Source organism: Cetorhinus maximus, chromosome 10 (assembly GCF_964194155.1).
Source record: "Cetorhinus maximus chromosome 10, sCetMax3.hap1.1, whole genome shotgun sequence".
Classification (NCBI taxonomy): domain Eukaryota; kingdom Metazoa; phylum Chordata; class Chondrichthyes; order Lamniformes; family Cetorhinidae; genus Cetorhinus; species Cetorhinus maximus.
In genome coordinates this window covers 118,250,167-118,266,071 of record NC_135888.1, presented here as the reverse complement: position 1 = coordinate 118,266,071, position 15,905 = coordinate 118,250,167, and the positions used below count along the sequence as shown (strand labels likewise).

Genomic DNA, 15,905 nt, shown 5'->3' with positions numbered 1-15,905 from the left:
TCTTTAAGAGGACATGTAATAATAATTTAATGAATGGGACTAAAAGACTGTCATTCTGTGTTGACTTATAGGGTCGGATTTTAGGCCTCCCTGGGTGTGGTATGGCAGGAGAGAGATGGCCCACAAAATTGGATGCCCACGAAATTGGGCACCATGCAATGGACGCTATGCCCACCGCTTATCCATCCACCCTGTCCTGCCACAATTTTACCAGCGGTTGGAGAGGCATCAGGAGGCCTTTGGGTGGTCATAGGCCTCCTCCCACCACTGCTGGGATTTAACCAGCAGCGGGGTAGGCCTACATCAGGGGCAGAATTTTTCCCTTGTTGGGCATGTGCGTCCTGACGTCATTGCGCACTCTCACGATATTCCGCTTGGCTGGCACGCGTGAGATGCGGCAGCGCCCATACCGACAATTAAGAGGTCTATTAAGGCCCTTAATCAATTAATTAAATCAAATTTTTCACTGTCCACCCAGCCGTTCAGTTGGCAAGCGGGCGAATAGGCCAAGTGGCCTTTGCATTTTTTGTGAAACCTCATCTACAGTGGGTGGGGGGGTTGTGGATGAGGTTTCGACCAGTGATTAAAAAGAAAACTTTTAAAACTCGTTTTTAACATGATCCTACTCATGTGACAGTCACATGAGGGGACATGTTTTCCTTACTTTTCAACTCTTGTAATGTTAAAAATCTTCAGCTCCCTGAGGCAGCTCTGTGCCTTCAGGGATCTTTCACTGAGCACAACCCCATGCATGCACACACTCCAGCGCTCGGGCTCCTCCCGCCAGTGCTGAGGCTCTGAGCGCATCTTTCACACTGGCTAGCCATTACCTTTAACTCCGACTCCATGGCTCCTTGCTTTTGAGGACTGCATGCAGTCCCAAGCAGTGGCCACCATTCCCAATGGCTCTAGTCCATAAACTTATGTTCTAGACTAATAAAGCATTTTAAAACAGTTCTGAAATTTAGGAGGAACCAGAAAGACACATGTCATGGTATAATTAGGAAATATCCAAACATTAAAGAAATGCCATAGAGTTGTCAGGTACTTCACCACAAAGAGAAAGGATGAAATATATGAACCAAAAAATAGAAACTGAGGACAATGCTAATTTAAAATGTATTGACATTATACAACACTGACACTATTCTGTCCTATACTTAATGCAGTTGTAAATAATTCGGTGCAGGTCACAAGATGCCATTGGGTAATCTATAGACAGATGCAATGAAATGGCGATACAGCCCTTGTGTAACAGATGGCAAATGTTGTTTAAATAATGCTTTAACACTACAAAAACAGTCTATGAGCTGCCAACATTATGGGGTGCTGCTTTGATCTTCAAAGAGGCATTATTCTGTAGTAATTACACTAAAATAGCTTCTTGCAACCTCCAAATCAATGTAATTTTGACACTCTCTTTAAATTCTTTGGGATTGATTCCACTTTCGTGAAGCTGTAACATACATAAAAGTGATAAATGATAGGGCCCAACTAACTTGGTTTCATTTAATCTAGGAATGTGGAGGGCATTAATAAAGCACTTGAATTTTACTCGTGAATTACAATGTTTCTTGAGCCAAGATTAAATTATATCCATGTTTACCAATTCCAGCCTTGCTTGCTGGAGGGAGAGTATTTGTCCATCAGGGTAGTGAGCTTGAGGAGAGCCAGTTTCTGTAAGAGGTTGAGCTGAGCAGCGGACTGGCTATCAATCTGCAGGTGTAGATTCTTAGGATTCAAGTTCCGCTCACTGGGCCAACATAATCTCTGCCGCCTGTAACATAAAACATCATCAGTCTGGCATTGAGTTTCTACCAGTTAGGTGTAGAAATTACACTCTTATTTCAAAAAGAGCAAGATGTCAAAAATGATCTTGCGGAAGTTTTCTGTTGTGTGCGTGCAAATTACACCGTTCATGTTACAGTTCGAGTTTCTGGTAAAATATATCAAAACAATCACAAATGCAAAACCTTCCATGAACTAGTGCAACTGGTTAGGATAAGAGAATGTAGTTTTCTTTTTCTTTGCATTTAAAATGTTTACTTTTGTGTATAAAAGAGTGGTAACCTGGCAGTTTTATTAATACAGCAGAAAATGCGCTTGTCACAAAAATTAACATTTTTAGGAAGAGTGTCTAGTTCTCCACATGTGTTACAGAGTAACAGATTTTTAAAATCACTGAAGGTGATTTATGAAAACTATACTGAGCTATTTACTAGTTTCATTGGTGTAAATTAAATCAGTTTTAGTAAATTAAATCCTAAATGTTAAAACTTTAAAAACGTACCTACTAGTGCCTGTGTACCTATGAAAACAAGCTCACTTTGAGCTTTCTAAGTGTATAAGGTTCAGTTTTTGAGATCTTCAGTCCATATTTCCATTTTAGAGAGACTCAGATTTTTGTGAAAAACTACTCATCTTCCTCACTACAACAAGAACAGCTTTATTTATTTGCTTTTGCAAGTTTAGAATCTGGCTCAGTTTTTCTTATAGGTTCTCACCATTTAAACAAGCTGATCTTGCTTTTTGTCATATTGCTAACATTTAAATAACCTTGCAGAATTAGCAATAAAATTATAACTTACAATAATAGTTTCTAATGAACTGAAAACTAAAAAAGTGTTTTTACGGGCAATCTCAGCAAAGTGGCATTCCCACACTAGGGGCGGAATCTTGTGGAGGCAACGGGGGTCATACCTGCTAAAGGAAAAACCAGTAAAACTTGGAAATGACTGGTACTGGTCCAAACTGGTCTTGTACATCTTAAAATGGAACTCCAGTTCAGACCAGTACCAATCATTTCCAAGTTTTATTGGTTTTTACTTCTGGGCGGTGAGACCTCAGTGTTGCCTCGTTTTAGGAGGGCCCATCCAATTTGTGCCACTGAGGCCAACGGTGGGCCTACCCTCAAGATCAAGGACTCCAGTGACCAAAGATCCGCTCTCCAAGAGCTGTTGACCAATCAGAGGCCAGGACCTCTTCTCAGCAGTGCCACAGGGGAGGCAGTGACTGCTGCCAGTAATATGCCTCAGATTGAGGTGGGATCCAGGCACAGGTGAGTGATGGTGGGTGGGGTCATGGGGGAGGGTGGTTGGCAGCAAGGGTATGAATCAGCTTTCAGCTGGTGCCTCAATTCCCCATGCTGAGTCCCTCAATCAGACACTAAGTGCCTTTGAATGAGGGACAACCATACCTTGCTACCCCCACACCCCCTTCCCATCAACACACTAGGGTTTGCTCATCATGCTTCCTGCCCCAAATGGCAGCAGCCCATCCCACCTGCCACCCTCCTGCCTGATTAAATGATCCCCTGCCACTAACTTGCCATGGGGTAGGGCACAAGATTCTGCCCTAGGTTTTCTCATGATTGACGTTCCATGGCTGTCTGCTCAAGTTGTCTTGATTGTGCACAAACTTAGTGCACTTTGTGACTAAATCAACCTTCAAAGTCCAACACCAAAGCTGTGTACTTCAAATCTCCAAAAAACATTGCTTGTCTCTATCTCACCAGCCAGACTTTGTCACTGCCAGACCAAACTTTTTCCACATCCTCCTCAACCATCTCTTGCATAGACTTCAACTTATCCAGAACTTAAAACACCCACATCAAGAACGACTCTTCTGTCACCCCAGTCACCACCCACTCCATTGGCTTCCCATTCCTCAGTACATTATTTTGAAGTCTCATCCTTATCTATAATCCTTCCATGGCCTGCTTTCACCCAACTTCTACATCCTCCTCCAGCTTTATATCTCCATTTGCACCATCTGCTTTTCCAAGCCAGGCCTACTCTGCATTCCCTCTGCTACATCAATGACAGCAGAACCTTCAGTCATCCCTTGTCATATTTTCAAAATCTCTTCCTAATATCTAGTCTTGCTGCATATCTGACCACCTCCAAAAGCTTCCTTAAAAAGTTACCTTTATGATTGTGTCATTGATAGCATCTTGTGGGTCATCTTTCCTTTCTTATTCAAATGCAAACCGCACCCCACCCCTCCCCCCCCATCCCCCACCCCCACCCAGCCCTTGAAGCTTTGGGACATCATGATGTTAAGGGCACTATATAAATGCAAATTATCATTGCTCCCAGTGTGGAGCCTCAAACAAATACTTACTCTTAAGCAAATACCTCCCAAGTTATTTTCATTTTAGGATCAAGACGGCAGCAAGAGTCATCATCTTTAGTGGATGCAAACACGGAACCCCAGTGACACAAGGAAAGTCTCTAAAACCACATCAGCCCAAAAAAAGCACACTCTAATTCTAACAGTTTGAAGAGAAACTGCTTTTAATGAGTTTAATTATCCTGTAGAAAGAATTATATGAAAAGAATCAATCATAGGGATCAGAAAATCCATGACATAGAATGACACAGGCTAGACAACTCACGAGCGAGGGAAGTTGACATTAATTAATGGTCAGTCATCATAGGAACATAAGGAATAGGAGCAGGAGTAGGCCAGTCACCCCCTCAGGCCTGCTCCACCATTCAACTAGCTGATCTTCTAGCTCATCGCCATTTTCCCATACCATCCCCATATCCAATGATATCTTTAATAATATCAATATTATTTATTAATTTATCAATAGACATGTTTATTTCTTATTGCAATATAGCCCACTGATATCACACCTTTCAAACCCACGACCACTACCATCTAGAAGGACAAGGACAGTAGATAAATGGGAATACCACCACCTGGGAGTTCCCCTCCAAGTCACTCACCATCCTGTCTTGGAAATATATCGCCGTTCCTTCACTGTCACTAGGTCAAAATCCTGGAACTCCCTTCCTAACAGCACTGTAGGTGTACTTATACCACATGGACTGCAGTGGTTCAAGAAGGCAGCTCACCACCACCTTCTCAAGGGCAACTAGGTATGGACAATGAATGCTGGCCCAGCCAGCAAAGCTCACATCCCGTGAATGAATAAAAAAAAACTAAAATTAAAATGTTTCCCGAAAAGTAGCAATTGCATTTTCAGATTTCACGTGTACAAATATTTCTATTATGTATTTTTCAAAGTAATAATTTTAAGTTTTCTAAACTGTGTGGATTTTCTGCTCAGAAAAGCTCACCGGTGAGGGGAATGGGGTGCATGGGGGGTGGTGAGTGGGGTGATCATATCTTTTCAATAAGCCTTGGCAAGTAGAAGCGCCTAAGTGTTGTTACCTGTGGGAACTCTCAACTTGATTGCACTAACTGCATATTTCACTAACCCAGGTCACTCTGCATTATTACTACATTTAAAATGTGCAAGAGAGTGACTCTGTACCATGATACTATTAGATTTAACCTGAGAATATAAATGGTAACTACAAAACTGTAAATGTTAGGAGCCTTATTTCAGTGCAGACATATAGCACAAATTGCAATTTAGCTGTTCACTTGCATATACACAGAGAGTAAATTGGCTAGCTGAATGTGGGTTGTATAAGGGGGTTAAGCATACAATAGCCCAACATTTTGAATGTGATCACATTGATTGATTGATGCTAACATAACAGTGATGGTTACAGCAAATTATATTTACAATGTAGTAAAAACTGTGTAAAACAATCCTGATCCTTCATGCAATTCCTCCTCAAGGGAATAAGATCAATAGTTAATACCTGTTAGTGTGCGTTAAAGATGAGCCAACTCCAGAGTCTCTCTCATAATGGAGCGCTGATGGGTCGAATTCACTGACAGACTTTTCAGCAATATCCAGGTTATTAGCTGGTGCCCCCTCATTAACACACTCAAGGTGTTTCTCTATCTCCAGATGAATGTCCTTTGGAGAGGATGGATAAGGGGATGTTGAGTCATTTGCAGAATCTGATTCTCCTTCATCAGAAAACTTTTCTGACCACTTGTTCACTAGTCTTTGGAGGCCATTCACATGCTCCATTACATCATCTAGTTCTGCAAACACGTCATCATCAGCTGCATCTGTTACCTCTCCATTGTTCAAGTGAACAAGGACCCTTGGGACATTATCATAAATGCTCATTCGATTGTCTAGCAAATTATGGGAGTTGTGTCTACAGTCTATCTCCTTTGAACTGCTCACTCGACTGTCTCTCCCAAATCTACTCCGACGATAACCATGGAAACTGCCAGTTCTCCAGTTTACTGAAGTGTTGTCTATTGGTGATAAAATGCCATGCTGAAGTGCTTTAGGAAACGTTCCTGGTTTGTGACCTTGTGGAATCTGAAAAAGAAGATGGTCATGTTGACCTTTCTCATTCATATAGTTCTGTTGGCCAATACACCTGCAAGGTGGTGGAGCGGCCGAATTAAAATTCTCCATATACATTCCACCTCGCTTTCTACTCAAGGTTTGGTTCCGTGTTCGAAGGACAGGGCTGGGTGTGCTTACTGTACTACTGTTCTCTGATTGACTACTACTGCTGCAGGTTTGGGAGGAGTATAATGGGTTTTGTCTAAGAATGGGCTCATCAAGTTCTGCAACATCAACACAATTGAGATTTCTCAGCTTTTCTTCATCAAATCCTTCTTGGAGCACAGGTGCACTGATCAATGGTCTAAGTTTTGCTTGACTGCCTTTTTTCTGGCTTGAGCTTCTTAATCGAAGCCTTTCCATTTTCTTTAACAAACCCTTTCCCTTTGTCTTTGAGCGTTTTTCAGTGACTTTTTCATCAATACTAAAACTTGAGAGCTCATTCGGGGATGGTGGGCCACTGAAGGAAGAATCTGCAGATGGCAATTTAATTGAGGAACATCTTGAGGAACTTCGACTGGTCTCAAAATCTGTAATGTGGGCTTCAGAGTTTTTTGGTAAGCTGATGCTATCACTGCCTCCACTGCTGCTACTGCTGTGAATTGATGAGATTTCCTGCTTCTCTCCCAGCTCTGGAAATACATCATCATTGTCGATGCTCTTCAAACGTGGGCTACCAGGTAATGAGAGATTTTCTGGATGGAAAAGTTCCAACGTCTCCATACGAGACCATCGCTTGCTGTCCCTTTGGAAAGTCCATTTGTTGCTGATGGCGCAAGGCTCTTCATCTTCAGAATCATCACTCTGAATGTGAAAAAATAGAAGACAAAAGCAAGCATTGATTCCATGCAAAGGCTAATAAACAAATGTGAACTCTTGAATTCCTTCTCATGTAACATGACATCATAATTAGGGCTGGCAGTGAACGGCAGGTTACCTTTTTAAAAACAAGCTTTAAATAGGATTGTGTACATTTTTAAAAATGTTATTCTTTCATGGGATGTGGACATTGTTGGTAAGTCCAGCATTTTTTTTGCCCATCCCTAATTGCTCCTTGAACTGAGTGGCTTGCTCAGCCATGTCAGAGGGCAGTTAAGAGTCAACTATATTACTGTAGGTCTGGAGTCACATGTAGGCCAGACCAGGTAAGGTTGGCAGATTCCCTTCCCTAAAGGACATTAGTGAACCAGATGTGTTTTTTTAACAACAATTGATGACAGCAACTGGTGAATGTGTTCCAAACGTGTAGAGATGAATGGCGGATGTTCAACTGCTGATGGTGAAACAGAGGGAGTGAGGAACAAGAAATTCTGTGTTAGAGGAGTGGACAGTGCACACTGGGATCATGAAACTAGTATGAGGCAAGATGAGGTCATGGGGAGATTTGAAACAAGAATTCTAGCATCAATACGTTGAGGTATGCTGTGCCAGAAAAGGACCGAAATGACCAAGATGTTGGATTTTGTGCAGCTGAGGGTTTGATTTTTGACATCTTGGATGAGTTGTAACATTTAAAGGGTTGAAGTGGGGAAGCCAACTAAGAGACCTTGGATGATGAAGGCATGTAATTTGGAAGTGGAAGGGGAGGTGGATAGCATTATAAAAATAGAAGTAAATCTGTTTTACTAATGGAGCGTGGACAGGATTTTCCCTTCGTCAGGCGGCTGTGGCGGGTGGGCCACGGAGCAGCCGTGAAATTGACTGCCGACTGCGATCAGGTCCCGACATTGATTCCATGCTGGCTGGCCAATTACCAGCCAGCCAGCCAGCGTGAAACACGCGCTGCAGCACTTAGCGCTGCCAAGGTGGGGCAGGAGGAGGGCGAGCGTGGAAGTTCGCACAAGCATGTGAGTGCACGCAATGAAAGCTCTCAGAGGGACAGAACTACATCAGGGAGTTGAGGATGTAAAAAAATCAGAAATTAAAAACTTAGCAATGTTAAAAACATGTCCCCTTGTGACTCTGTCACATGAGCAGGGACATGTTATAAATGAAATTTAGAATTTTTCATTTAATTTTTAATTGCTGTTGGAAACTTAGATGAGGTTTCCTAAAAAATCCAAAGGCCACTTGGTCAGTGAAAAATTTCATTCAATTATAACTTTAATGGCCTTAATAGGCCAGTTAGTTGTCGGTGGGTGTGCTGCCGACTCCCGTGCTTGCCCGCCAACCAAAATATCACGCGAGTGTGAGATGACGTCGGCACGCTCACCAGACGTCATCGCGCATCATTTTACACTCCAGCGGGTTGGGCGTGTGCCCGCACAATGCAAATTGTGCCCTCGTCGGGCAGGTGAGGTGGGTGGGCTCAGAAGCGGCCACAAAGCCGACCGCCGCCCACGATTGGGCCCCGACATGGATTTCACGCTGATATAAAAACAAAAAACTGCGGATGCTGGAAATCCAAAACAAAAACAGAAACAGAAATACCTGGAAAAACTCAGCAGGCCTGACAGCATCGGCGGAGAAGAGGACAGTTGACGTTCCGAGTCCTCATGACCCTACAATTGAACTAAGTAAAAATAGGAGAGGGGTGAAATATAAGCTGGTTTAGGGGTTGGGGGGGGGGGGGGGGGGGGGGGGGGCGGAGAGAGAAGGGGGGGTGGTGGTTGTTGGGACAAGCAAGCAGTGATAGGAGGAGATAACCAAAAGGTGTCACAGACAAAAGAACAGAGGTGTTGAAGGTGGTGATCTTTTGGTTATCTCCTCCTATCACTGCTTGCTTGTCCCAACAACCACACCCCCCACCACTTCTCCCCCCACCCGCCCAACCCCCCTAAACCAGCTTATATTTCACCCCTCTCCTATTTTTACTTAGTTCTGTTGAAGAGTCATGAGGACTCTAAACGTCAACTGTCCTCTTCTCCGCCGATGCTGCCAGACCTGCTGAGTTTTTCCAGGTATTTCTGTTTCTGTTTTTGTTATGGATTTCACGCTGGCTGGCCATTTAACGGCCAGACAGCATGAAATGTGCCCTGTGGTGCTCAGCGCTGCCGGGGTGGGGGTGGAGGAGAGTGAGTGCGGACGTGTACGCATGTGCAGGGGTGTGTGTAGTAAAAGCTCCCTGAGACACAGAGCTGCCTTAGGGAGCTGAAGATTTTTAACAATAAAAACAAATATATTAAAAATAATGAAAACATGTCCCCTCATGTGACTCTGTCACATGAGCAGGGACATGTTAAATATGTGTTAAAAGTTTTACATTTTCTTTTAATCACTGGTCGAAACCACATCCTGCCTACGGATGAGGTTTTGCCAAAAATGCAAAGGCCACTTGGCCTTTGCGCCCACCCGCCAACTGAATGGTTGGACAGGCAGTGAAAAATTAGAGTCAATTGGGTTCTTAAGGGGTTAATAGGCCGTTTAATTAATGGCGGATGTGGCTTTGACTCCCGCGCATACCCGCTGACCGAAATATCATGCGAGTGCACGATGACTTCAGGATTCTCGTCCAACATCATCACGTGTCACTTTACACTCGTTCGGGTTGGGCGTGCGCCTGCCTGACAAGCGAAAAAGTCTGGCTCATGTGTGCAAATGGAAATCAAGTTCATGGTCTACAGAATGCAACATCCTGACAGGTTGAGATGGCAGCATAGGATGATGATGGGAGTTGTAGCCAGAAACTATTAAAGTAAGTGATTTTTGGCATGGAGTAATACATTTAATAATCCGGTTGCAGTATTAATTACATAGGTAACTCACCCTTTAATATAACAACCAAACAAGTAGCTAAGGCATTTTCTTGACCATGTCATTTAATAATGAACTTACCTTTTAAATAGTTGTTTGGTATTGCTTTTACTTACAATGTAACTTTTGAAGGGATGAATGATTTGAAGCTCTCAAAGAATCAACACAAAGTCCTGCCTTAGTGCAAATCTGGGATGATTCTGTCCAAGTGCTGTATCGTGCGGGTAAAATGACGTTTTACCCACCTCAGGTTTCCATGCCGTATTGTCCCAAACCCGCCACATTACTTATGCATTCCCGGGGACACGTCATTTCGATGGCGGGCAGGCTGTCATTCACCCACCGCCCCATCACCTCGCCGCTTCATCACGCCAGGCATTACATTTAAAGTACAGCCGTGCTCAGTGCTTCCAGGCCAGGACTGCAGCAAAGAAGACATGGCCACGAAAGGCAAGATGACTGCAGCCCTCGAGTGCCTTTTGGACGCGATGGAGGCCCGCTGTGATGTCCTCTAGCCCCGCTCTGGTTGCAGGAGGGGCAGGTACATTACCACTCCAGCTTGGTAGGCAATGGCAGTGGTGTTCAGTGCCAATGCTGCACAGAAGAGGCTGAATGATTTAATCCATGCAGTCAGGGTATGGCAACCATCTCATCACTCTAAACTCACACACTCAAGCCCATCACACATTCACTGGCATCTCACTCACTGCCAGCTCAAGGGGCATCACCACCCATTCTCACACACAGACCCTCACATGTCCATCTGGTCTCATCTCCTCTAGAGACTGGCCTCCTCAGCCCTCACCATTTTGGGGCCACTTGCACAAATCAACTTGTGCCCCCTCACACACACCCTGGGTTACCCTCCTTCCCCAGTACAGCCTTTGCCCTGCAGCCTCTTCCCTTGCCTGAGGCCACTTCTCCCCCTTCCCCAAGCAACATCTTGTCATGCAGCCGTTGAAAAGCCACCTACATATGGCTGATCTGGTAGGTAGAGACCTACCTGAGAGTCCCCCTAAAAGTGATGTGGGGCTGTCGGTGAAGCTTGATGCTGATCACTGCGAGTGCTGCCCAAAGCAAGGTAGGCAAACAAATCTTGAAGGCCCGAGCAAAGTGTAGCCTGCACGGTGCACGTCACTTATGTGCTGTTGTGAAATATGTCGGTTTGTTTTCTGCCAACGTGGGTGGACGATCCAGCGGCAGGTGGAATGAGTCCAGTGGGTTGGCCTTATAATGATATGCTGCTGTATTACAATGAAGTTCCCGACGTCCGATGGTGGGAAACGCGGCACGCCATTGGTGGGCTAAGCCAACAATTACGGACTGGTTTCACGCCGTCGTGAAACTGATCGCACCATATTGTCCACTCACGCTACCGAACAAGCCCGACGCCAGTGGATGCAGAAAATCCCGGCCCTTATCTAAGAAAGGACTTACCATAGGAAAATCACTGAAGACACATTTAGGGCTCAATAAAGGCAGTTGGATTGGCAGTTAAGGTGCATTTTGCTTGCAAATAAATCTTCTTTATTGGCTGGTCTTCTTTATTGGTTGGCCAATACATAATTTATTTATATATTGAAAAGGAACTGCTATTATTTTCAACCTATATCTGTACAGTCCACTTATTATAAAAGTCATAGCTCTGCATATATCTGGGAAGTTTGTCGGGGGGTTTTCTCTTTTGTTTGAGAGAGTAAGAAAAATCTAAATACCTAGTGTTAAAATTGAACAGAAGAACAGCGTTTTGTGCTCCAAGGAATGTTCTCTTCTATTTAGGATTCTGCAGCAAGGATCAGTAATTCTTAGAGTACAATTTTCCAATATTGATTTCTATTGTTAAAAATAGATCTTATTATTGGTGATCTCTAATGCCATAATTTGGTGATAGTTCTTATTCAGACTTCTCAAAGTTATGTGAAAACTCTATAAAAGGATATAATGTTCCAGGTACAAAGGAAAATAACATGAATAAGAAACTTGTGGAGGAAGAATAGTCTTCTGGCATATCTATTATTGTCCGATGACAAGTGAAATTGTGCATGTTTTAAATGTTCAGTCTTGGTTTGAACCTTCACAGTGAGACAGAATACCCATTGGTCAACACCAGATTTGTACATTCTCTCTCAGGGGAAACACATTCCCATCCTTTTTCAATCCCCACTGGCAAGGATAGCCCAGTAACATTGGCCAGATCAATGATATATCTCTTATGAACTGTGTGAGTACTGTGTTGTTTCACACTAGGATTTTCCTTCCTCTGAAAGGTCTGATTCAGGTTGGGAACTCACCAGATGGAACAATATAATGCCAACCCAGTGCCATACCATTCCATCATGGAATGTATTGATAAACCTATGTGACGTATTCCTGAACCTTATGTAGTCTCACTTTCTCATACAGACCATGCACATTTCTTAAGAAATTAAAATTCTGTGTTCAGTATTTTAAATTCCAATCATACGGTGAAAAAATAAAATGCTTGAAGACAAATTACCTTTCTCCTCTCTCTACCAATTTCCAATTTCATCATTGCACATTTGTTCAGTGTTTTCAATCGTCTGAAAGAAATAAAATATCTAAATTAATATACAGCCTATGAAAATATTAAGATAAGAAAACCCAACTCCCCTCTGGTCCCCACAAACCACCCCCCTCCTCCCCCCCCTCGTGTCTTTTAGGACACACATATATCTCAGCTAAGTCTATTTAATTAATCTACATACAGGTGCTTTGTACTTTGACCTACCGAGGTTACTGTGGAATAAGTTATGGATTACATGATTGTTGAATCCTGGTCACCAGTTTGTTGGGACTTATGGATCCGGGTTGCATGCTTGTTGTGGGATGGCCGAGTTGGTACAATAGACAGAGTTGTTCAGCAGACAGTTCTTGGTTGGAACACATTCTGCTTGTTTACAAAGGTACTCAGCAGCTACACTTGTGTGCTTTCAACTCAAACTCTGTCTCTACACTATAAACTCTAACTATAGACTACTGACTACAGAGGTAGCCCGCGCTACTCTGCTATTAGGTACCAAGATCATGTGATCTTCCATTATAACATTCTTTGTAAAAGGTATATTACACATCAGATTACCACAATGATGAATGTGTAAAAGGAAAGCTATTCATCCCATTTTAACTTAGAAAACCTGGTCTGCCTAATACATCTAATTTTAGGGGCAGACATCTAGACTTCCGATGCAAGAAACTTAGATTCAGCAAAACATTGGGAGAAAAATGCAGCCCCATGTTTGCAAATGCATACTTTTAAACACAGACACAGAAGCGCGCCAGTCTAATTAGTCTAATTACAGTCCGCACATGATACTAAAATCAGCGATTGAGGTTTCTCATCACAAATGGTCAATTTTAAAATTTGACAATTGGGCAGTCTAGATGTTTAACAGACAAACTAAATAAACCAGCTTAGCAAACACAAGTATGAATTACCGCCATTGAAGAGTCCTCTGTATGTGACGATGGGCATGACAGTGTGCAATTGATGTGCAAGAACTGTTATATTAAAATGAATATAAACAGATAATTGGTAGGTGCAATAATGGCAAGATTGAAATCAAAATGTAAAATTTGCATTTTAAAGCACACTTATGTTTCTCTTTGCTCAACAGTGCTCTTCTAGACCCCTGTGCAGTACAATACTATTTATAGTATCAATATTAGAATCAGTCTCTAATCTATGTTAACCACTAAGTCCTGTAATTTCCTGCAATTAAACAGAATTTAGCTATTACTTCCCAATTCCTGCCAGATCTCTCTGCTGTAAATTCTGGGTGGTGCTCAGGACCCTGGATTCCAGACTCCACATAATAATTACTTTTACATTGCTCCAGAGAAAAAAGCTACCTGACAACAGACTAGCCCCATGCATCAGTAGCTAGAACAACTAGCACAAGTCTTTTGCAATATAACAGTAGCTAATGCCAAGACCTTACTCTCAAGTATTTCATTGTGTGATCTAAGGAGTTGGCCACTTGTACTTAGTTCATATTGGTGATGCCTTCTATGATGTGAATGTTTTGCTGTGTCTCCAAGTGTCGCCACAGACACATCCACATGGTTTCAAATTAACAATGAAGAATCTAAATAAACTAAAGGAAACATTCAGATCTTTTGTAGACTACATAGAAGTAATGAGCTGTACTCTTAAACTACTGTTACACTTTGCTATTTTGCAAGGGCTACGTTTTATTGATGGTCAAGCAATTATTGGCAAATGTTTAAAGCATCCAACATTATACCTTGATTCAAGGTCTTCACATGAGTTGGGCAACATATGTTGGATAGGGTTCTTAAAAAACCTTACCTAAGTATGTCTATTCAATAAAGTGACCTTAAAAACAGAAGCCAAGTAGAAATGAGACCAGGGCCCAGTTAGATATATTAGTCCAATGAGTACATGGATTATGCAAAGGTGATTTGATTATGCAGTCAGGCAGTCCTCCTGGGAAATAGTTGGCCTGAATTTTGCAGCGAGGAATGGAACAGTGGCGTCACCACTAACCTCGAAGTTAGCTGCCTACAGAGGCCTAACTGTTTCTGTGGTGTCTTGTTTCCTTTTTCAATGACAGTTTAAATATGGTGCCAAGCCTAGGGGAATGTCAGTTTCAGTGGAGTTACGATGGTGAATACTGACAGCTTTGCTGTCATTAGCACCGCAAAATCTGGGCCAATGCAACCAACGAGATTGTGGTATGCATTCTACATTTATCATTAGATACATTTGTATAGAGGGGTAGAAACATAACATTAGTTTATGATTTCTATGAAATAGAAAGGTTGTAGAATCTAATTTTAGGTACAACATGAATTACATGCTAGGTAAACTGCATTATTCTATTCCTGCAATGCCTTTCAATCTCAGTTTCATAAGAATATCTCTTGCCAGCCAGTATGATATTTTGGATTCTTATACCAGCCATCTTTATGGCAATTTTGTGCAATGGTTTGTAGGTTTATTCAACTGATTTAGCCTCTAGGGAACTAGATTGCAAATTCTGGCACCCATTTAATTCAGGATTGAGAGAGAGAATCGCACAGTCATTCTGAGTTGGATTCAATCCCAGAAGTGCCATGCTAGTGTTTGAACCATTCTTTAAATTTAAGATGTTGTTTATACAACTAGCTTGTGGAATTTACAGCATCACAGTGGCATTCAACTCAAAAATAACAATGAGAGTTTTAAAAAAATTTCATTCCACTAATTGAACAGTATTTAAGGAGTAATTGCTTGGGCATCTGTGGGAAAAGTTTGAGTAATAGGGCAAGTATCACATGGATGCCAAAGGCCTCAGGGGAAGGCACCACAACCAAGTTTAATTCTTGCTGTGTGCTTGAACTTTCAGGGATCATTGGACATTGATCAGGAATAGAAACCCTGGTTTATTTTCCCTCCTGCATACCTGGGCAATTATAGTAATCTAACTGTTTTCCTAGTTTGAAGATCGTTAATTAAGGACAAACTGGGGAATGAACCTAGCTCTTCCTGGTGTATAATGTCAGCTACTCTGAGCTGTGCTACACAAAGATTTTACATAGATCAAAACCAAAGATGAGCAATTTGACTTGCAGCATCATCATGCGAATTGTATTATTGCATATTTTGTATATAAACAGAGAAAGCTATGGGACAGATAGCTCTTTCAAAGAACTGGCACAGGCATGATGGACGCAATGGCCTCATTCTGTGCTGCAAGATTCTAGGACTTTATAACCAAGGCAGATAGAAGACAACAACGTTAGTAATTTTGTGCTCATATTGTCAGAATGGGGAGATTTTCTCTAAACCAGTATTTTTTTTATTCTTTCTTAGGATGTGGGCATCATTGGCAATAGCAACATTTATTGCCCTTTCCTAATTGCCCTTGAACTGAATGGCTAAGTCATTTCAGAGGCCAGTTAAGAATCAACACATTGCAGTGGGTTGAGTCACATGTAGGCCAGACCAGGTAAGGAT

At 42.3% G+C, this 15,905-nt stretch overlaps 1 protein-coding gene across 4 annotated transcripts in view; it reads right to left on the bottom strand.

The window, feature by feature from the left end:
- The window catches only part of LOC144685972 (rho GTPase-activating protein 7), a 170,227-nt gene that overhangs the window by 20,046 nt on the left and 134,276 nt on the right, over positions 1–15,905 (bottom strand). For 3 of the 4 annotated variants that reach the window (XM_078551049.1, XM_078551050.1, XM_078551051.1), the window contains 3 exons: positions 12,423–12,486; positions 5,622–7,036; positions 1,607–1,777 (listed from right to left, as the gene is read on the bottom strand). In XM_078551049.1, the coding sequence (XP_078407175.1) occupies positions 1,607–1,777; positions 5,622–7,036; positions 12,423–12,486 (1,650 nt within the window). Of the gene's footprint in view, positions 1–1,606; positions 1,778–5,621; positions 7,037–12,422; positions 12,487–13,884; positions 13,971–15,905 lie in introns of those variants that run through there. The other variant, XM_078551052.1, reaches the window with a different exon arrangement.